General features: G+C 46.3%; 1 protein-coding gene across 1 annotated transcript in view; it reads left to right on the forward strand.

Annotated features, from left to right (window-relative positions):
* The window catches only part of LOC149457101 (solute carrier family 26 member 6-like), a 40,678-nt gene extending 21,403 nt beyond the window's left edge, over positions 1 to 19,275 (forward strand). Inside the window, exons 11-18 of the mRNA XM_089684071.1 lie at positions 506 to 601; positions 1,832 to 1,938; positions 4,175 to 4,244; positions 6,667 to 6,759; positions 6,922 to 7,038; positions 8,980 to 9,171; positions 12,265 to 12,319; positions 16,657 to 19,275. Coding sequence (XP_089540197.1) covers positions 506 to 601; positions 1,832 to 1,938; positions 4,175 to 4,244; positions 6,667 to 6,759; positions 6,922 to 7,038; positions 8,980 to 9,171; positions 12,265 to 12,319; positions 16,657 to 16,808 — 882 coding nt within the window. The 3' untranslated portion in view covers positions 16,809 to 19,275. The remainder of the gene's footprint in view (positions 1 to 505; positions 602 to 1,831; positions 1,939 to 4,174; positions 4,245 to 6,666; positions 6,760 to 6,921; positions 7,039 to 8,979; positions 9,172 to 12,264; positions 12,320 to 16,656) is intronic.
* Positions 19,276 to 23,255: the final 3,980 nt, after the last annotated feature.

Below are 23,255 nucleotides of genomic sequence, written 5' to 3' on the forward strand. Positions count from 1 at the left end.
ATGAGTTTGTTAAAGATTGGACTTGGGGCTGGAAGGATAGGTTGGAGTCCAGAATGACACCAAGTACTCTGGCCTGCGGGGCGGGTTTGATATTGGCGTTGTTGGATGTGATGGAGAAGTCAATGGGGGGTGGAGTCCGGGCTGGGGGGAAGACAAGGAGCTCGGTTTTGGAGAGGTTCAGTTTAAGGAAGTGGAGCGACATCCAGTCTGATATGTCGCTCAGCAGGTGTGCGATTCGGGCGGAGCCTGAGGGGGTGAGGTGGGGGGTTGAGAGATAGATTTGTGTGTCGTCGGCATAGAGGTGGTAGTTGAAGCCGTGAGAGTGTATGAGTTGGCCAAAGGAGGCGGTGTAGATGGAGAAGAGAAGGGGCCCGAGGACAGAGCCTTGAGGGACCCCAACAGAGAGGGGGAGTGAGGGGGAGGTGGTAGCATTATAGGTGGTATGTATCTGCTGCCCTCCATGCTTACAGACTGGCGGTTTGACATTTCCTTTTTCCTGCACCAGGCAATTCTGTCAACGATCGTCATTGCCAACCTCAAAGGCATGTACAAGCAGTTCATGGATATATCCATCCTATGGCGAACCAACAAGTACGATATGGTAAGTGTGTGCTGTGCTTTTAGCTAGTCACTGTACATAAAGCTGAACTCCGGGCACAAAAACCTTCATTTAAATACAGTATCTCCCAGAAGTGAGTCCACCCCTCACATTTTTGTAAGAGCATGGAGCTGTGTGTAATCTGAGACCTGAGAGAAGGGAATGGACATTCCCCCCCTACACAGTCTTGTAGGGAAATATGTACAGCTGAGGCCAGTCCCGAGACAAGTCCACTTAGCACCCAGGGAAAGGATGCAGAATTGTAGCCCCTCCCCCGCTATTAATTCATTTATTTATTTATTTCAGGTACTTATATAGCTCCATCAATTTACACAGCGCTTTACATATATATTGTACATCCACATCAGTCCCTAACCCTCATGGGGCGTATAATCTAAGGTCCCTAACAGGGGCGGACTGACAACTCATGGGGCCCCTGGGCAAAAGGGGATCATGGAGCCCGTGTCCCTGCCCACACTCAAAAAAGCACCAGGGGCATTTCATGCGGCCCCCTACTGACCCCTGGCAGTGCCCAAGTGCTTGAATGGTCAGTCCGCCCCTGGTCCCTAACCCTCAAGGGGCGTACAATATAAGGTCCCTACCTCACATTCATATACTAGGGCCAATTTATACAGGATCATATTAACCTACCAGCATGTCTTTGGAGTGTGGGAGGAAACCAGAGTACCCAGAGGAAACTCACGCAGGCACAGGGAGAACATGCAAACTCCAGGCAGGTGGTGCCGTGGCTGGGATTCGAATCAACGACCCTAGTACTGCCAAGTGGAAGTGCTAACCATTTAGCCACTGTGCTGCCCAAACCATTTAGCCACTGTGCTGCCCAATTCATGCCATAAATGGGTCTTCTATCCTGTGTCCATTGTCTGCCCACTTGTTCTGCTGTACCCAGGGTAGCCGCCCCTCCTGCCCACCCCTTGTCCCAGGTCTGGCTGAGGCTGTGTGCTGGAGCTTCCTCCACTTCCCCCTGGATCTTTTGGAGTCTGCAAGTGACTCATGCAGATAGCAGAGGAAGGAGACATCAGAAAGAAATCACACTCAGTGCTTTGAATTGAGGCAAGTACACTCTGTAGAGGGATATGCTTTGTTCATTTTTCATTTCAGATGTTTACAACCACTTCAAGGTCTGTACTCAGCATGTATCCAGAACCAATAAAGCAGTCCTTTGACTTTTTATAGAACTGGCCAGTGACAGGTCTTTGCTCTCCTTTCCAGCTGATATGGTTGGTGACGTTCTTCTCGACCATCTGCCTCAACCTGGATATCGGACTTGCAGTTGCTGTGGTGTTTGGATTATTCACAGTGACCTTCAGGACCCAGTTGTGAGTTTCAGAAGTTAGCCATGATGGTGCCCAAAACACCCATGCCGCCATATTGGGCTTGTTATATTGTCAGTGACCCCCATACAATCATTTCCATGAATATGCTTCTTGTTACTAATTGCTTTCTCCATTCTAGCTCTTTTTTTTAATAAGATTACACTTTAAAGCGGTATTAAACCCAAAACCAAAAATGTAATATATTGCAGCTCACCAACCATTAGATGTGGCGGCTGCATTAGTTTTCTTGTTTACTTTTTTTATCCCTCTGTTTTCACCTGGTATTTTGGCCAGTAACACACCTCCTGTATTAGAGCGCCCCCACTCTGGATGAAGGAGCACAGGGGGCACCTTAGGACAGCAGCATTGTTAGTCTGGGGAGGGAGGGGAGTGTTAGATGGACTAGCAGTTTTAGATACACTAACAAATTGAAGCCAAAATCCAGCTAACACTTTATAAGCAGTTACAGAAAACAGTTGTTTTCCTTTTGAGATAAAGGTTTAAAGTGTTACTAAACCCACAACAGTACAATCAATCTGTAGATGCAGTAAAGCATGCTGGTTATACTGACTGTGGAACCTAAGGGACTAATCCTCTGCATTGTGTAAAAACATTGTTTGACCCTGTCTTCTCTGATCCTCCCATTCTTCCAGTGTCCCCCTCTTATCTCCTGATAAGACATATGTGTGGAGACACTCTGCACATGCTCAGTTTGGTGTGAATTGCTAGAGAGGTTTTTTTTTCTTGGGAGAGTGCATGTGATCAGCACAGGGCCAATTAGCACTGTCCAGACAGAGGTCAGGGGTTCTGCATCCTCCTGGAGGAGCATGAAAACTCCTCCTACAAGCTTTAACCAGTGCTCTGCTGGACACTGATAGATGTCACAAGACTGCTATATACTGCTGCTAAGAAAAGGTATTTAGCAGTTTATATTTACTAAAATAATTGCATTTCCATGTTGTGTGTACTGTGGGAGACCAGACATAGTGAATGCAGGGTCCGGGAAGAGCGGATATAGTGAATGCAGGGTCTGGGGAGACCGGATATAGTGAATGCAGGGTCTCGGGAGACCAGATATAGTGAATGCAGGGTCCTGGTAGACCGGATATAGTGAATGCAGGGTCCGGGGAGACCAGATATAGTGAATGCCGTGTCCGGGGAGACCGGATATTGTGAATGCAGGGTCCGGGGAGACCGGTTATAGTGAATGCAGGGTCCGGGGAGACCGGATATAGTGAATGCAGGGTCCGGGGAGACCGGATATAGTGAATGCAGGGTCTGGGGAGAGCGGATATAGTGAATGCAGGGTCCTGGGAGACCAGATATAGTGAATGCAGGGTCTGGGGAGACTAAATATAGTGAATGCAGAGTCCGGGAAGAGCAGATATAGTGAATGCAGGGTCCGGGGAGACCGGATATAGTGAATGCAGGGTCCAGGGAGACCAGATATAGTGAATGCAGGGTCCGGGGAGACCGGATATAGTGAATGCAGGGTCCTGGGAGACCAGATATAGTGAATGCAGGGTCCGGGGAGACTGGATATAGTGAATGCAGAGTCTGGGAAGAGCAGATATAGTGAATGCAGGGTCTGGGGAGACCAGATATAGTGAATGCAGGGTCCGGGGAGACCAGATATAGTGAATGCAGGGTCTGGGGAGACTGGATATAGTGAATGCAGAGTCCAGGGAGACTGGATATAGTGAATGCAGGGTCCGGGGAGACCGGATATAGTGAATGCAGAGTCCGGGGAGACTGGATATAGTGAATGCAGGGTCCGGGGAGAGTGGATATAGTGGATGCAGGGTCTGGGGAGACTGGATATAGTGAATGCAGAGTCCGGGGAGACTGGATATAGTGAATGCAGGGTCCGGGGAGACCGGATATAGTGAATGCAGAGTCCGGGGAGACTGGATATAGTGAATGCAGGGTCCGGGGAGACCGGATATAGTGAATGCAGAGTCCGGGGAGACTGGATATAGTGAATGCAGGGTCCGGGGAGACCGGATATAGTGAATGCAGAGTCCGGGGAGACTGGATATAGTGAATGCAGGGTCTGGGGAGACCAGATATAGTAACACTTTAAATAAAGCTGACAATTGTAAGTACCTTCATCAGTGGTAAATGGTTTGTCTCAACACTCTAACTGCTACAACTGCAGGATAGCTTGTTCTGCTGATTACTTTATAATTGTAATGATTGTACAGTAATGATTATTTTAGAACTGTTTTCCATTTCACAGACCTCATTACTCTGTCCTGGGGCAAATTGCAGAAACGGATATATACCGAGATGCAGAAGAAAATATTATGGTAATGCTGTCACGCAGGTGGGAGGTAGCCAAGGTCAGCGACAGAAAACAAATATTTATTAGTAGAAATAAAAGGTTTATTTAACCCTTCCCGTCCGAACTGGCATCCCTTTCAAAAGTTCAGAATGCGGGGGGGGGGGGGGGGGGGGGGCAGAAATGATTGGTCGATCACATGACCACTGTGGTTGGCTGTCATTGTGGTCACATGGTCAAGACCGGGTCCCATCAGCTACTGATTTATAGTGGGGGCCAGGAGTTGTATTTCACAGCTCAGTCATTGTGCTAGGAGTGCATAGTGAGTGTGCTCTCAGCACAGAAACCTTGGCCGTCCAGCAACACATATGTGCAGCATGTGGGCATTGAAGCTCACCTTTTTTCTGATGAAAAAGGGCTTAAAGTGTTACTAAACCCACAACAGTACAATCAGTCTGTAGATGCAGTAAAGCGTGCTTGTTATACTCACTGTTGGACCTAAGGGGTTAATCCTCCGCATTGTGTAAAAAGGCTGTTCGATTATGTCTTCTCTGAACCTCCCCTTCTTCCAGTGCCCCCCCTCTTATCTCCAAATAAGACATTTCGTGTGGAGACACTCTGCACATGCTCAGTTTGGTGTGTATTGCTAGAGAGTTTATTTTTATTGGGAGAGTGCATGTGATCAGCACAGGGCCAATCAGAACTTTAACCAGTGCTCTACTGAACACTGATAGAAGTCACAAGACTGCCATATACCGCTGTTGAGAAAAGGTATTTAGCAGTTTATAGTTACTAAAATAATTTCATTTCAATGTTGAGTGTACCGTGGGAGACCAGATATAGTGAATGCAGGGTCCGGGGAGACCAGATATAGTGAATGCAGGGTCTGGGGAGACCAGATATAGTGAATGCAGGGTTCGGGGAGAGCGAATATAGTGAATGCAGGGTCCGGGGAGACCGGATATAGTGAATGCAGGGTCCGGGGAGAGCGGATATAGTGAATGCAGGGTCCTGGGAGACCAAATATAGTGAATGCAGGGTCCAGGGAGAGCGGATATAGTGAATGCAGGGTCCGGAGAGAGCGGATATAGTGAATGCAGGGCCTGGGGAGACCAGATATAGTGAATGCAGGGTCCGGGGAGAGCAGATATAGTGAAGGCAGGGTCCATGGAGACCAGATATAGTGAAGGCAGGGTCCGGGGAGAGCGGATATAGTGAATGCAGGGTCCGGGGAGACCAGATATAGTGCATGCAGGGTCCAGGTAGACCGGATATAGTGAATGCAGGGTCCGGGGAGACCAGATATAGTGAAGGCAGGGTCCGGGGAGACCAGATATAGTGAATGCAGGGTCCGGGGAGACCAGATATAGTGAAGGCAGGGTCCGGGGAGACCAGATATAGTGAATGCAGGGTCCGGGGAGACCAGATATAGTGAAGGCAGGGTCCGGGGAGACCAGATATAGTGAATGCAGGGTCTGGGGAGACCAGATATAGTGCATGCAGGGTCCGGGTAGACCGGATATAGTGAATGCAGGGTCCAGGGAGACCAGATATAGTGAATGCAGGGTCCGGGGAGACCAGATATAGTGAAGGCAGGGTCCGTGTAGACCAGATATAGTGAATGCAGGGTCCGGGGAGACCAGATATAGTGAATGCGGGGTCCGGGGAGACCAGATATAGTGAAGGCAGGGTCCGGGGAGACCAGATATAGTGAATGCAGGGTCTGGGGAGACCAGATATAGTGCATGCAGGGTCCGGGTAGACCGGATATAGTGAATGCAGGGTCCAGGGAGACCAGATATAGTGAATGCAGGGTCCGGGGAGACCAGATATAGTGAATGCAGGGTCCAGGGAGACCGGATATAGTGAAGGCAGGGTCCAGGGAGACCAGATATAGTGAATGCAGGGTCCGGGGAGACCAGATATAGTGAATGCAGGGTCCGGGGAGACCAGATATAGTGAATGCAGGGTCCGTGTAGACCAGATATAGTGAATGCATAGTCCGGGGAGACCAGATATAGTGAATGCAGGGTCCTGGGTTTAGTAACACTTTAAATATGCAAGTCTGTTATAAAGGGTCTGCTGTTACCGACTTGGTTTTGAAGGTACGAGGCTTTTAGGTATCACCTTCATCCTATTACTTGGGGGGATTGACCTGGAACAAGCATACATGAACTTCCAATCTGGTAATTCTGTCCCCAATGAGGAAGTTTTCTCTTACTTTTACCTACCACCGTGACAGGAAGTGAAGGCGTATTTCTCCAATGGGAATAGGGAGGGCAACAAGGCACTTTAACATAGTGTAGTAGGAAGGGTTAGGACCTCCTTGTGTCCTCATATTCAGCTGACACCCCTTTATTGATGTACCTTGTTGTCAAAAATAGAAAAAAGTTTTGGTTGGATGCTTGGTTTCAATGTACAAACACCTGAAGGTTATTTTTTGGTTTAAGGCCAAAGAAATTCCTGGAGTGAAAATCTTCCGGTCAAGCTCGCCCATTTATTTTGCAAATGCGGAGCTGTTCGCCAAAGCCCTGAAGATGAAGGTGAGGGGGGCCGGGGTTTCTCCATGCGGAAAACCAGTTGTAAAGTTGCATGTTTGGAAATATCAGCCCGCGAATCAAAACAACATCCTATGTTGTGTATAGAACGGTCCATTGTGAACAAAAATAATAAAAAAACTTGAAATTTACAAATGTGTCTTTCAGATGGGGGTCAATGTAGACAAACTGATTGAGAAGAAGAAGAAAGCCATCCAGAAGAGGAAAAAAGGCCTGCATAAAGTCATGAACCTGGCCAAGATGATCCTTGCCAAGACCCAAAAGGTGAGGAACCGCAATACAAAAACTGGCCTTTCTTCCAAAACTTTCCAACCCCATTCCTTCATATGGGAAAGCCATACTTAGAATAAATGCTTGAGGTCGCCATGAGTATGGTTTTCCTATGGAAATAAATGGAGTATTGTACAGTTTGCCAGGGATGGGTCCTGGATGGTAGATACGTATCACCATTGTATGGGTTATAATCCCTATAAGGGGAGGCAATAAAGAACAGTTTTGGAGTACTCAGGATTAAAGGATAAGTTCACCTTTTGGAACGTGTGACATGTTCCACTCGAATTAAGGGTGGATTATGAAACATGTCTCAGCAACTGCAGACTCCCCCCCCTTCTCTCAGCACCAGGTGGGACAAGGGGTGGGCAAGAGGGTCAGCTGCCCCTGCTGCAGTGAACTCATTGGGGGGGGGGAGGTGAGTTCCTGCCCCTGTAGAATTTTAGGTCTGTAAGTTTCAGGGAGGGAAGGGGAGGGCACAGTGAAGGGGGGGGCTGAATTTGTGGGAGTAAGGGGGATTTGAAGGGGCATTTGATAGGATCAGGGCCCTCCTTTCCCTCTTGTATTGAACTGTATTATTGCTGTATTGTCTCCTATTATATTGTAAAGCGCTGAGCAAACTGTTGGCGCCATATAAATCCTGTATAATAATAATTTAAAAAAAGTACCATACAGTATAATATACAAACTCAATTACAGATATAGCAAGTATAATAATGCATAAATGTTACTTACAGATTCAAATAGAGGAAGTAAGGATTAAGTTCAATGGTACACTCTCACATATGTCAGTAGGCGCAAAAGGGCATAAGATGGTACCACGATGGAGGGGATATTCAGGAACCAGCCCATAGCTCCAGAAGTCATACACAGGGGGAGAGAGGGGAAAACAGTGTTCCCTAATATTTAGTCTGTAACTACCTACAAAAGGATTATCAAGACACCATCAAAACACTATTGGGCACTGCAAATGCATAGCTTCACATATACCACAGCCATCATGCTCAAATAAATACCCTTAGTAGTATAGGACGGTCTGGGGGCCTAACCGTCATCCAGCCAGAGCTACAATAGAATGGTTTAGATCAAAGCATAGTTATGTGTTAGAATGGCCCAGTCCAGGGGTGGACTGTCCATTCGAGCACTCAGGCACTGCCTGAGGGCCCGGGGTCAGTAGGGGGGACCCATTAGATTCCCCTGGTACCTTTCCAGGGGCAGACTGACTATTTGGAAACTCAGGCACTGCCCAAGGGCCTGGGGTCAGTAGGGGGCCCCATGAGATGCCCCTGGTACCTTTCATAGGCTTTTTTGGGTGTGGGCGAGGACACAGGGGCCCCATGATCCCCTATTGCCCAGGGGCCCCATGAGTTGTCAGTCCACCCATGGCCCAGTCACAGTCCAGACCAAAATCAAATGGAGAATCTGTGGCCAGACTTGAAAAATTGCTGTTCCAAGACGCTCTCCATCCAATCTGACAGAGCTTGGGCTATTCTGCAAAGAAGAATGGGCAGAAATGTCCCTCTCTAGATGTGCAAAGCTGGGAGAGACGTCCCCAAAAAGACTTGCAGCTGGAATTGCAGCCAAAGGTGTTTCTACAAAGTATTGACCCCCGGGGGGCTGAATACAAATTCCACCTCACTTTTCACAGATTTATTTGTAAAAAATGTTGAAAAAAACATTTATCATTTTCCTTCCACTTTACAATTATGTGCCACTTTGTGTTGGTCTATCACATCCAATCCCAATAAAATACATTGACGGTTTTGGTTGTAACATGACAAAATGTGGAAAATTTCAAGGGGTATGAATACTTTTTCAAGGCACTGTATGTACAGATCCAATCAGTTACAGTTAGTGGTTTCAGTAGCTGTTTAAAAAAAAAAAAATTAAAGCTACCAGACCTGTAATTTTCATCCTGTCATATTTTCTACGCAGGGAAGCGGTTTGGAATTTCTGACCAATGCCGATGGTATCATTGGAAGCCTAAAATCCATTAGCGAGTCCGTCCTCCAGAGTCCACCCAACCTCCGCTCTCTTGGCCTGCAGAGACTCGACTTCTACTCCCTAATCCTGGACTTCTCAGCTGTCAGCTTCATAGACACCGTTGGGGTGAAAATGTTAAAAATGGTGAGTATGACAGTGTTGGGATAAAAGAAAATCTGCATTTTAAGACAGAACCCCGACAGGCATTTATCATAAACTCTGAGGTGGGTATTGAGGGGTGCCTAGAACAAAAATTCGTACCACTCAAAGGTAATTTTGCAATTTTCATCAGTTTAGAGCACCCAAACGTGGGTCCTTGTGCGTGTCAAACACAAGGACCGTGGGCTTTATCCAACCCGCCAGGACTTGTCCTGTGGGCCTCGCACTTCTGAAACTGCAGCATCCCCCTCATCTCTGCTCCTACCTCATCTCAGCAGTCGGCAGCAGAGAGGAGGACAGAACTCCTCCTCCAGATCTTGATCTTCTCCTCTGTGTAGTCATGAAGAGTGGCTTGTATCTGCCCCCCCCCCCTTGCACCCCCTGTCTCAGCTGTCAGAAGCAGAGAGGAGGACAGAACTCCTTTTACAAATCCGGCACCTCTCTGTGCAGCTGCAGCACCCCCCTCATCTCTATGCCCACCTTTTCTGAGCAGTCGGCAGAAGTAGAGAGGAGAACAGAACTCCTCCTCCAGATCCTGAGCTACTCTGTGCAGCCATGGAGAGAGGCTCATCTCTGCCTTGCCATCTCAGCAGATGGCAGCAGAGAGGAGGACAGAACTTCTCCTACAGATCCTGCACCTTTCTGTACAGCTGCAGCACCCCCTTGTCTCCACCTCCCCTGGTCTCAGCAGCTGACTCCAGCCCTCCTCTTGTCCTCTTCCAGACCCTTCACTTTTTGCTTCCCAGCTTCTTCCTGGCAGCAGCACAAGATAAGAGGGTGCACTGTGATGTAAGAGAGGGTTGGGGACTCTTGACTTATGGTGGGGGGGCTCTTGACATCTGATGAAAGGGTGGGGAGGTGCTTTGGACATCTAGCCTTACAGATACCGGCCCTTTGAGGGCAACCATACTGCTGATGCGGCCCGTGATGAAATTGAGGTTCACACCTCAATTTAGAGCATCAAATAAATCCAATGCGTTTCAGGGGAGACCTTCCCCTTCCTCAGGGATAAGGATGTTAACCTTGGGAGGTTTCCCCTAGCTATTATTAATTTCTGTGCCCTCTAGTCCCAAAAACGACTGCAGCAGGGAAGGTGAAATTTTCCCAGTGGGGTCACTGACCGCAATAAAAATTTGAGAGAAGTATTAAAACTGGGCTTAGCCAATTGTCACTTCCCCATTCTCCGCAAAGTCCCCCCCCCCCCCACTATGTTAGATTCATTTTTTCGTTTGTTTTTTTTTAACTTACCTTTTTCAGAGATCTTCAGGCCGGTCACATGACCTCTCACAAATCTTCCTCTTCCCTCTTTTGTCCTGGGCAGTCCTCTGCTAATACAGAGAGCTCCCATGACACGATGATGCCAGCTGCACTTTGCATACCCACATCAAAGAAAGATATATTTTAAATATATTATAAAAATATTCTTCCCAAATATATTGACATATATTTGAAATGCTACAATTTTGACCATATTCAATATATTTATATATATATATATATATACAGTGTTCCCTCGCCACTTCGCGCTTCATGTTTTGCGGCTTCAGTACTTCGCGGGTCAGCAGCCACATTGTGGAAAGGAGTGTTGTTTCATGTTGATGCGCAAAAGAGAAGGATCCCTGCATGTCAACCAAAGAGATGAGTTGACTCAGAGTACTGTACATACCACGGGCTTTCATAAAGGCGCGTGATTGGTTTCCGGTGTGACATCGACCAATAAGAGTACGAGTGGATTTATCCCTGTGAGTTGATTGTCTGCGCATCATTGCAGCCTCACTTAGCATCTTCCCTTGTTGTATCTCGCCAGTCTTGTCCATGATGTTTACATATTTAAAACATTCTTGTACAGTACCCGCATACACAAAAATTCCTAGGGGCAAATACTACTTCGCGGTTTTTCAGCTTTTGCGGGAGGTTCTGGTCCCCATTAACAGCAAAAAATGAGGGATCACTGTACACTGTATGTTGAAATGTGTTTTTGTTACAAAATATATGTAAAATATTTTTAAAAATACATTTTCAAATACGCTCTTCTTTAAAAATACAAATCTACATTTTTGGGAATGCATTTACAAATATATGGGAAAATATATGTTAAAATGACTTTTTTATATGTTAAAAGAAATCCAAAGAATATATTTAAAAAATATATAATTTTAAAAATATAGATTTTTAAATATATTGTTCAGATTTTTTTTAACATATAAAAAAGTCATTTTAACATATATTTTTACATATATTTGTAAATGCATTCCAAAAATGTACATTTGTATTATTAAAGACATACAGTATATTTGAAATGTATTTTTAAAAATATTTTTCATATATTTTGTAATAAAAACGCATTTCAACATGCAGTGTATATGTATATATATATATATATATATATATATATATATATATATATATATATTGAATATGGCCAAAATTGTAGCATTTCAAATATGTCAATATATTTGGGAAGAGTATTTTTAAAATATATTTCAAATATATTTTTCTTCCATGTGGGTAAATAGGATAGGAATGAATAGGGCCGTGGTGACACCCCCATTGGAAGCAGGACCATGACCCCCATTCATTCATAGTATGTTCCCAGTCTTCCAGCTTGAATGACACTGGCGGTCATCCAACCCGGAAGACTGAGGACACCTTGCGGAGGAAAAGAAGTACCACTAAGAAGATCTTTGGATCAGAGGTGAGCATTGCAGCTTGAGCTGGTCTTTATTTCATACACCTCCTAGAAGCCCATGTATTGTTTTTTTCAAAATCATCATAGTTGGGCTTTAACTTTTCCCAAGTCTATCCAAAATTAAATTACAAAATAAAAGCAACAACAATCTTTTTGGTAGAAGTTGGACCTCTAAAAGTCTGGAATATCCAAAACTCACAGGTGAACAGGAACAGGAGAGCGGAAGTTTCACACTTGGAGAAGGTTTTTGGGGTTTTTTTTGGCACTCTACAATAGCATTTTAGGAATGGGAGGTGCAAGGTCCGCTTTACCCAGATATGTTGCCCCCCCATAAATTCAAGAAAAATGCTGTATTAACACTTCTCATTCTCTTTTACCTCCTATTTTAGGTTTTCGAAGAATTTCGAGAGATTGAAGTTGATGTGTATCTTGTAAACTGTCCACGTAAGTTTATTATGGTTTAAAGGTATATTATTAATCTCCTTAGCGTTACATTTCCCCTCTAAAAAACGCGCATAAAAGTCGAGTTTTATTTTTTTTTCAACACGTTAAAAGGTGAGTCTTAGACCTCAAAATTACTTAACCCCTTTTCACTGACAGTACGCAAATATGCAGCCTCTGGGCATCAGGACCCACCCACCGAGAGGCCGCATATTTGCGTACTCGAATGTAAACTCCAAAGACATGCTGGTAGGTGAATTGGCTCCTGTCTAAATTGTCCCTAGTATGTGTATGTATGAATGTGAGTTAGGGACCTTAGATTGTACGCCCCTTGAGGGTTAGGGACCTTAGATTGTACGCCCCTTGAGGGTTAGGGACCTTAGATTGTACGCCCCTTGAGGGTTAGGGACCTTAGATTGTACGCCCCTTGAGGGTTAGGGACCTTAGATTGTACACCCCTTGAGGGTTAGGGACCTTAGATTGTACGCCCCTTGAGGGTTAAAGACTGATGTGAATGTACAATATATATGTAAAGTGCTGCGTAAATTGACGGCGCTATATAAGTACCTGTAATAAATAAATAAATAATAAATAAACAAACGTGCTGAGAGCTTGCACCCTACGCTCTCCCGGCACAGTTACCGACCCCTAATGGAAAGCAAGCAAATTGTGGTCTGTCTCTTTCTGATCATGTGACAATCACAGCGGTCACATGATAATAAACCCCGCCTCCTGGCATCCCTGGCAACCCCTTAAAAGGCCGGGAGGTGCGGCGTTAAGGGGTTAAACCCCATTATATTATATGAATAAAATGATGGTAGTGGCAAATGTTTATGTTGTTGATTTTAGTAAAGAAAAATCTCTGTAAACTAAATTTAATACACACAGTCTCGATAAAAATCCTATTTTTTTAAAAATTAAAAAAAACGAGACAGTGTCAAGAAAAAAAATACTATTTATTTTATTTATTTCAGGTACTTATATAGCGCCGTCAATTTACAAAGCGCTTTACATATATATTGTACATTCACATCAGTCCCTAACCCTCAAGGGGTGTACAATCTAAGGTCCCTAACCCTCAAGGGGGGTACAATCTAAGGTCCTTAAGCCTCAAGGGGGGTACAATCTAAGGTCCTTAAGCCTCAAGGGGCGTACAATCTAAGATCCCTAACTCACATTCATACATATACATACTAGGGACAATTTAGACAGGGGCCAATTCACCTACCAGCATGTCTTTGGAGGGTGGGAAGAAACCAGAGTACCTGAAGGAAACCCACACAGGCACGGGGAGAACATGCAAACTTCAGGCAGGTGGTGCCATGGTTGGGATACTAGATATCTTGCCTTGAAAACGCACACCCCTGCAAGATGGCAAAAATATGACAATATTTAAATAGGGAGCGTTTTAAAAATATCCCTCAAGAGTTGGTTGTGGCCAGCTCAGTGGATTGCTGTAGGAAAGTCCTGGATTCTTTCTTAGATACACAGAATATAACTGGATATAACATTTATAGGTAAAGTTGATCCAGGGAATATCCGATTGCCTCTCGGGGGATCAGGAAGGAATTTTTTTCCCAGCAGGAGTAAATTGGATCATGCTTTGCTGGGTATTTTTTGCCTTCCTCTGGATCAACTGTGGGTGTAGGATTATAACTTTTTTTTTTTTCTATGGTTGAACTGGATGGACTTTTGTCTTTTTTCAGCCAGACTAACTATGTAATCTATACAGCTCATCAGTTCAGAATTAAAGAATAACTATAGGCAAACATTTTTTTTTTTGTGTGGATGGAGTGGAGAGGAATTAGAACCCCTGTCAGTTTTTATTGCTGTCTGTGCCCCCCGTTATGGAGATTCACCCTCTCTATTTGTCCTGTTTACAATTATCAGTGAAAGTAAAAGAAAATCGCAAATTTGGGGCTTTTCCTCAGAAAAGTAATAGAGGGGAAAATCTTCCAATTGGGACTCTAGTTTTGGTGATCTGTTGGATCCCCAAGGGATTCCCCTAATTGGCAAGGATTTCCTCTTACTTCCTGTTTGGCTATAGGACAGGAATGAAGGGAAATCTCCCCAATGGGACACAGATGGTGAAAAAAATCTGATAGGGGTTATAACCATTCCCTACTCTGTTCAAATTAAAAACAAAACAGTTTTGCCTAGAGTTCTACTTTAATCATAAATATTGGCCCTAGAATTGTGAAATGTTTCCTCCTGCCTAAAGCAGACTGGTGACACCATAGCAGGGGCATCCCTAGGGTTGGTGTCACTTGGTGTGATAACACTTGGTGACACCCCCTCCAATGATCCCTGCAGAATGGATCAGATCTGCGGATTGAGCATAATGGATTGGACTTTGATCCATTATGCTCCCCATTCCGCACATCTGATCCATCCTGCGGGGATCGTCGGCATGCAACCTATACAGGGTGACACCGGACCCGCTCCACGAAAAGGTAAGTTGTAAAGCAAGCCGACGATCCCCGCGGGATGGATGGGATTTGCGGATTGGGGAGGATAATGGATCGGACTCCGATCCATTATGCTCAACCCGCAGATCCGATCCATCCTGCAGGGATCATCAGCTTGCTTTACAACTTACCTTTTCGTGGAGCGGGTCCGGTGTCACCCCATGCGGTCGGTGTCACCCGGTGCGGCGCGCACCCCCCGCACCTGCCTAGGGACGCCACTGCACCATAGGAGCCTAGGCAAAGTCACCACGCTGGAGCTAAATGGCATTTTATAATAATAATAGGTGGAACTTTTCTGAATAATGACATTGTAGCTCTAAGTTGTGATATGTCAGGAATATATTCATACAGACTTGGAAGAATAAGTCTCAGTTCACACTACTACGACCTGAAAGTCGAGCGATTTACAGTGCGACTTTGCCAGGCGACTTGAGTACTACTTGGACGCAACTCTGAAGAAACTTTCAGGGAATCCCTGGGTAATCTTCCTGTAATGTCTGATCCAAATCACATCAATATAGATGAGGCTCCGACTTGGAGGCGACTTCTATTAAAGTCTATGAGCACAAGTTGGATAGAAGTCGCCTTGAAGTAGTACAGGAACCTTTTCCAAAGTCGGAGTGACTTCAGTAGTGCTACAGCTCTCATTGACTTCACATGTCATGCGACTTGGGGTCTCACAAGTCGGGTCCCAAGTTACGGCACTGTGAACAAAGCCTAAAGGTCCGCTTTAATCTGTAATCCACAAACATGAATACCTGGCTCATACTTCTCCAGAACTAAAGAGGTGTTTAGGGTCAGGGTCGTGGATAAGGGGGTACCACCAGTCCTCCTGTACAGGGCCCAAGCCAGCAGGGGGGTCTAGGCAGCTGGGTGAATCAAATGTTGGCAGGGAGGGTGATCGACACGGCAGGGGGGCAAGTACTGGAACCAATCCCTTGCATGGCTCTCTGTGCAGCAGCTGAAAGCTGGCTTCTTGTCCTCTCCCTCCTGCTGACTTTCAGCTGCTGCAGAGAGAGCCATACAGGGGATCGGTTCCAGTAATTGCCCCCCCACCACCCTCCCTGTGCACTATACATCTCTGCCTGCTGCCAGGCCACCCGGCCACCCTGTTTGCCCCCATCCCTACAGTGCTGCCGGCTTCCCTCCTTTCCTTCCTTCTTTCCAGCTGCAAGCACACAGTAGGATCCTTCAGGATGGAGAGTGGGGGAAGGGGTTGGTGAAATTGTCACAGCCTCCTTCTTTCCTGAATAAACACAATGGATATTGGTACCGCTCACTCACTGTGTTCATTCATTACTGAAGCATGTTAACCATTTTTTTTTGGGAGGAGGGGCTGTCAAGTTGGCTGTATGGGGTTCATGGTTTCTAACAGCAGACCTGTTTAGGGTTGGGAGGTTGTGTTAGGCCAGCTATAGACGGAGCAAATTTCTTTTCTGCAACCACTTGATTCCCCCATCAACACAGAAAATGTTGACAGGGGAATCCCTCCTGCTGAGCTAATGTGTTTTTCCGATGGGGGAGGGAAGCCATCCCTGCAGGGAGTACATAATGATTATGGTAGCGGCTACAACAGCCGCTAGCAATAGTTGCATGTAAAATTCGGCAGGTTGGTTGTATTCAAGTTGATCGATCGATCGATCAATTTGGGTTCATTCAGCCTGCTCATACATGGCTCGAATCTCGGCCAGTTCCTGCTGAACCGGCTGAGATTTGAACCATCTATGTCCGGCCCTGTCCCCTCCGCTGCTCTTGTACTCCCTGAAATGCTGAACCCCCTGGAATAGTCATCTGAGCCTGACATCGAGAACAGATCCCTATATACAGTATGTGGCGGCTGATCATTAATAAATCTTATTCTTCCATATGCAGCGGCTGTGTTACGACAACTGGAGAGCAGCAATTTCTTCAATGAGAACATCACCCCAGCTTCCATCTTTGCCTCCATCCATGACGCCGTGTCCTTTATCTCCAGCGGACAGAACAGCGAGTCCAGTTCACTCCAGGAAATCACAGCAATCTAACCAAATTCATTCTTTGGAAAAGACATTCGAAGGCTCCTTTCTACCCCATAGACTGCCGACACAATATGTAACCCATTCCATCTCTAATTCCCACATAATTGTAAACCCAGTCAGTAAACATCTCATTAATCCTTGACATGTTAATGTCACTTAAAAGTCATTTTCAATATATTTTTTTTTAAATCTGAGGGTTTTGTTACAATCATCTCTAGTGATCCTGCCATGAAGGCCTCTCTTCAGGCACTTCCTGTTATAGGGTGACAACGCTCTATCATTGACTCCCAATTGTTTTCCTGCATTATCAACTACCTGGATGTCTGATGGACACTACAAGTAGCCGTTTGAACACATATTACACAGCCATGGCGCACTGTTGTCACCATCAGGAAACCTGTCCTGAGAAATGCCATGCAGCCATCACTGATGTGCATGGAGACAGGAAATGACTGCAAAAAAGCTGCAAAGGATCAGCAGAACGGAGATACAACAAAGGATGAAAAAAGTGAAAACAAGTATTTTTTATTTTCTTTTTAAATGGTAATTCTTTATTCTTAACACGGCATGAAACCCAAAAGCAAACATTTATTATGTTGAAGTTTCCCAATTCGTAGACATGGTTGCATTCGTTTTCTTTTTTTTAGGTTTTTATTCTTTTTGTCAGGGGTGGACTGACAGCTCATGGGGCCCCCGGGCAACAGGGGATCATGGGGCCCCTGTGTCCTTGCCCACACACTCAAACCACACCCAAAAAAAAACCTATGAAAAGGTACCAGGGGCATCTCATGGGACCCCCTACTGACCCCTGGTCCTCAGGCAGTGCCCGAGTTTTCAAATGCTCAGTCGTCCCCTGACAGGAACCTTTTTTAAAGTCGGAGCGACTTAAGTAGTACTAATTAAAACAGCTCTCATTGACTTCACGTGTCATGTGACTTGGGGTCTCACAAGTCGGATCCCAAATTGCGGCAGTGTGAACGGCAGTGTGTCTGTTGTTTTTCAACAGAACAAGCTCTCCTGCACATGTAGCAATTAGAGGGATGAGACAAATCATTTACCACTGATAAATGTGCTTTGTTCTATTTTCCAGCCATCCAGGCTGTTGTTTTTTTTTTTTTCAAGAACAAGCTCTCTTGCAGATGTAACAGTTACAGGGATGAGACAAACCATTTACCACTGACAGGGGTGATTACAATGATCATCTTTTTTCTTTATGTAAAGTTTTTATCCCAAAAGGAAAAAAAACAGTTTGCCGTGTCTGCTTATAAAGTGATGGAGTTTGACTTCAATTTCTTAGTGTATTAAAATCTGCTAGTACATCTAACACTCCCCTCCCCCTAGACTGACAATACTGCTGTCCAAAGGTGCCCCCTGGTGCTGGGAGCACTCTAATACAGGAGGTGTGTTACTGGCCAGATCACCAGGTGAAAACAGAGGGGAAAAAGACTAAAAAAAGAAAGCTAATGCAGCCGCCACATGACTGGTTAAGCTGCATTATATTACATTTTTGGTTTTGGGCAGGGGCGGACTGACAACTCATGGGCCCCCGGGCAATAGGGGATCATGGGACCCCTGTGTCCTTGCCCAAACTCAAAAAAGCCTATGAAAAAGGTACCATGGGCATCTCATGGGGCCCCCTACTGACCCCAGGCCCTCGGGCAGTGCCAGAGTTTCCAAATGGTCAGTCCGCCCCTGGTTTTGGGTGTTATACTGCTTTAATGGATCATTTACACATGCATCACTCTGTGAAGAGCAATCCGTGATGAATCACTTTTTCGTGGCTGGCAGATATTTCAGAGGCAATACAGCTGCCTCCTGAATGCCTGTATATTTTTTTTGGGAGGGGAACTGAATGGGCTGTTTGAAGAGGAATACAATGCTGCAATTGCAAACCTAGAGCTATGGTCCCATTCACTTGTGGTACTGCTTGCTAAGTCATGCAGAGTGCTGTGGCCTTGGGATTTGTACACCTTCCAGCTGCAACTGGCTCAACTGCTTATTTTTACCACCCCTCTTCAACTGCAAATGTAAACTAAGCCTCAATACCATTCAGTTATTTACTTTCATATTGTCAATTTGTAGAATATCCTTTATTGGGCCTTGAATGTACTTCTGCCGAGACGAGTCCAATGGGATAAACTTCTGGTGCCTGCAGACTTCAGGTTGATCAATTGTGGGTTGCATGAAAAAAAATTCTATGAAATAAAAAGATGAACAAAAGACAAAAAAACAGAAAAATGCAGCAGATGTGATGAACCGATGTCATAGAATTACTCACCGTGTCCAGTAATGTGCTTGCACCCCGACATAATTAAGACCCATAAACATCAACATTGTGTGATCATTCCTCCCCTCTGGCGCAATGTGCATCGAGCGCCGTTCCGGGTTTGCTTTGTTCCCGCCTGATATTTGTATAAATGTTTACTGTTGACTCAATAAGCAGCCATGTAAATTAAAGTCTGATTGTGCTTTCCGTCTATATATATTTTGGCAAAAGCAAAAAGAGCGACACAAAACAAAGCCAACCAGCCGGGTACCTGGAATTGCACCTCGATTCTGAAACAGGTTCACCATGTGCTATAAGTGTCGTGTTTTATAAACAGAAGTCGAAAAAAGCTTTTTGTGATCGTATCAGTTTTTCTTTATGTGTTTATAATAATCAGAGCCATGTATTGATAAATTATTATTATACAGGATTTATATAGCGCCAACAGTTTGCTCAGCGCTGTACATTACAATGGGAGACAGTACAATAACAATACAATACACGAGGGCCCTGCTCCTTGGAGCTTACAATCTAGGAGGGAGGGGATAGTGGTACAGGAGGAAATAGCTGTGGGGGATGGAGTGGTAGGAAGAGTGGAAGAGTCAGTAATTAGCTGAGGGCGGGTTAGGCTTCCCTGAAGAGATGGGTTTTCAGGGTGCGCCTAAAGGTGAGGAGCGTAGGTGACAGTCTGATGGATTGGGGTAGTGAGTTCTAGAGGATGGGGGAAGCTCTGGAGAAGTCCTGGAGATGAGCATGGGAGGAGGAGACCAGGGAACTAGAGAGTAGGAGGTCTCATGAGGAGCAGAGTGTACGTTTTGGGTGGTATATGGATATCAGGTCGGTGATGTAGTTTGGGGCAGTGTTATGAACAGCTTTATATGTCAATGTTAGTAATTTGAATTTTATGCGTTAGGCAATCGGAAGCCAGTGGAGGGATTGGCAGAGAGGGGTGGCGGATACGGAGCAGTTAGTAAGGTGGATGAGTCTGGCCGCAGAATTCAGGATAGACTGAAGCGGGGACAGCCTGTGTTGGGGTAGGCCGGCGAGGAGGGAGTTGCAGTAGTCAAGTCGTGATATGATAGGGGAATGAACGAGTTGTTTTGTAGTTTCTGGGGTTAGGAACGTATGTATTTTGGCGATGTTGCGGAGGTGGAGTCTACATGAATTTGTCAACGATTGGACCTGGGGCTGGAAAGACAGATTGGAGTCTAGATGACACCTGGTACTCTGGCTTGCGGAGTGGGACTGATGGTGGCGTTGTTGGTCGTGATGGAGAGGTCGGGGGGGGGGGGCGTGGGCTGGGGGCAAAACTAGCAGCTCGGTTTTGGAAAGGTTTAATTTGAGGAAGTGGAGTGACATCCAGTCTGATATGTCATTCAGTAGGGTAGTGATTCGAGCGGAGACTGAAGGGATGAGGCTAGGGGTAGAGAGTTAGATTTGCATGTCGTCGGCATAGAGATGGTAGTTGAAGCCGTGAGAGTGTATCAGTTGGCCAAGGGAAGAGGTGTAGATGGAGAAGAGAAGGGGCCCGAAGACAGAACCTTGAGGGACCCCAACAGAGAGGGGGAGTGAGGGGGAGGTGGCAGCATTATAGGTAACACTGAAGGAGCGCTGTGATAGATAGGAAGAGAGCCAGGAGAGAGCGGAGTCTCTGAGGCCAAGGGAGTATAGTTTTTTGAGGAGGAGGGGGTGGTTGACTGTGTCGAAAGCCAAGGAAAGGTGGAGGAGTAGGAGCAATGGCCATTAGCTTTGGCGGTTAGCAGGTCGTTGGCAAGTTTCAGTAGGGCGGTTTCGGTGGCGTGTAGGGGACGGAAGCCAAACTGTAGGGGATCAAGGAGGTTGTTGTCGGTGAGGTGGAAACTCAGGCGATTATAGACTAAGCGCTCAAGGAGTTTGGATGTAAATAGCAGCAGGGAGATGGGTCTAAGGTTGTTTAGGTCGGTGGGATCCAGGGAGGGTTTTTTAAGTATGGGAGTATTGTGCGCGTGCTTCAGAGGGGAGGGAAATGCACCAGTAGAGAGGGAGAGATTAAAAATGTGAGTGAGGGAGCGTAGGATGGAGGAGGAGGGTGATCGTAGGAGTTGTGTGGGGACAGGGTCATGGGGGCAGGTGGTAAGGCAAGCTTCAGAGAAGACCTTAGTGACCTCTTCAGTGGTAGCAAGGTCGAAGGAGTGGAGTGTTGAGGGGGTTTTAGTGTGAGGAATGTTAGGTGGGGTGGAGGTCTGGACAGTGGCGAGGTCGAAGGAGAGGAGTGTTGAGGGGGTTTTCGTGTGAGGGATGCTAGGTGGGGTGGAAGTCTGAGCAGAGGCGATGTCCCTGCGAATTGCGTCAATCTTGCTTTGGAAGTGGTTAGCAATCTCGTGGGCAGTGAGTGAGGTACTTTGTGGAGGTGGGGGAGGAGAGATTAGAGAGTTAAAAGTAGAGAAGAAGAGAATAAATAACAGCATAAAGCTCAATGACTTGGGTCATGAAGCTCAATACCGTGGGCAGGGTCGTCTTCATAGCATCATGGGCCCCTCAAAACGCGTCAGCCATTGGAGGGTCTTCTCGTGCTTTGGGAGCTGACCTGGTCATGGATGTTATTACTTTGGATACTGATATGCCTTTGTCAACACAGTCGTTTGTGAGTATATATCTCTTTTTAACTCACTAAAATCAACTCTCAGGTAATGCACTAGGCTGGTGCACCCTCTGTTTCCTTGTTTTTGTCATAGCATCATGGGCCCCTGGGCAAAGAAATGCACTCGGGGCCCCTACCTGCCTGGCTGCCCCAATTTATGCACCTACTCTCAAGAATTAAAGTATAAATAGTTGATAGAATGAAATATATATTTAGTACTTTCAATAAAATTGATTTTAAACAAGAAAGTTGGTAAATAAATAATAATTAGTAAATATGTTGGGCCCCATTGCTTGATTAAAAAAAAACGAATGCAGCGTGCTTAGTGCGCTATAGTGAAAAATGGGCATGGTTTACCCTGTGCTAGGGTTGTTGCTAGGATTATTAAAGACTTGGAACACCTTTGGGAATCTGAAGTTGTTTCCCCTAGTACAATATCCCCCCCCCCCCAAGTCAGTCTGTCCCCCAGCACAATATCCCCCCTAGGTCAGTCTGTGACCACCCCCAGTACCCATCACGATATCCCCCCACCCCACAGGTCAGTCTGTGAACATCCCTAAGACAATATCCCCCTAAGTCAGTCTGTGCCCATCTCCAGTACAATATCCCCCAAGATCAGTTTGTGCCCATCCCCAGTACCATAGCCCTCCAGATCAGTTTGTTCCCATCCCCAATACGATACCCCCAAGGTTAGTCTGCGCCCATCCCCAGTACCATAGCCCCCAGACCAGTTTGTGCCCATCCCCAGTACAATACCTCTGAGGTCAGTCTGCGCCCATCCCCAGTACAATTTCCCTTCAGGTCAGTCTGTGCCCATCACCAGTACGATACCCCCAAGGTTAGTCTGTGCCCATCCCCAGTACCATAGCCCCCCAGGTCAGTTTGTGTCCATTCCCAGTGCAAACCTCCCAAGGTCAGTCTGTGCCCATCCCCAGTACAATACCCCCCAGATCAGTCTGTGCCCATCCTCATTACAATTTCCCCCCAGATCAGTCTGTGCCCGTCCCCAGTACATTACCTCCCCAGGTCAGTCTGTGCCCATCCCCAGTACAATACCTCCCCAGGTCAGTCTGTGCCCATCCACAGTACAATACCTCCCCAGGTCAGTCTGTGCCCATCCACAGTACAATACCTCCCCAGGTCAGTCTGTGCCCATCCACAGTACAATACCTCCCCAGGTCAGTCTGTGCCCATCCCCAGTACAATACCCCCCAGGTCAGTCTGTGCCCATCACCAGTACGATACCCCCAAGGTTAGTCTGTGCCCATCCCCAGTACCATAGCCCCCCAGATCAGTTTGTGTCCATTCCCAGTGCAAACCTCCCAAGGTCAGTCTGTGCCCATCCCCAGTACAATACCCCCCAGGTCAGTCTGTGCCCATCCCCAGTACATTACCTCCCCAGGTCAGTCTGTGCCCATCCCCAGTACAATACCTCCCCAGGTCAGTCTGTGCCCATCCCCAGTACAATACCTCCCCAGGTCAGTCTGTGCCCATCCCCAGTACAATACCTCCCCAGGTCAGTCTGTGCCCATCCCCAGTACAATACCTCCCCAGGTCAGTCTGTGCC

This window comes from Staurois parvus, unplaced genomic scaffold, assembly GCF_062004578.1.
Source record: "Staurois parvus isolate SC_StPar_1 unplaced genomic scaffold, SC_StPar_1.0 ptg000335l, whole genome shotgun sequence".
NCBI lineage: Eukaryota > Metazoa > Chordata > Amphibia > Anura > Ranidae > Staurois > Staurois parvus.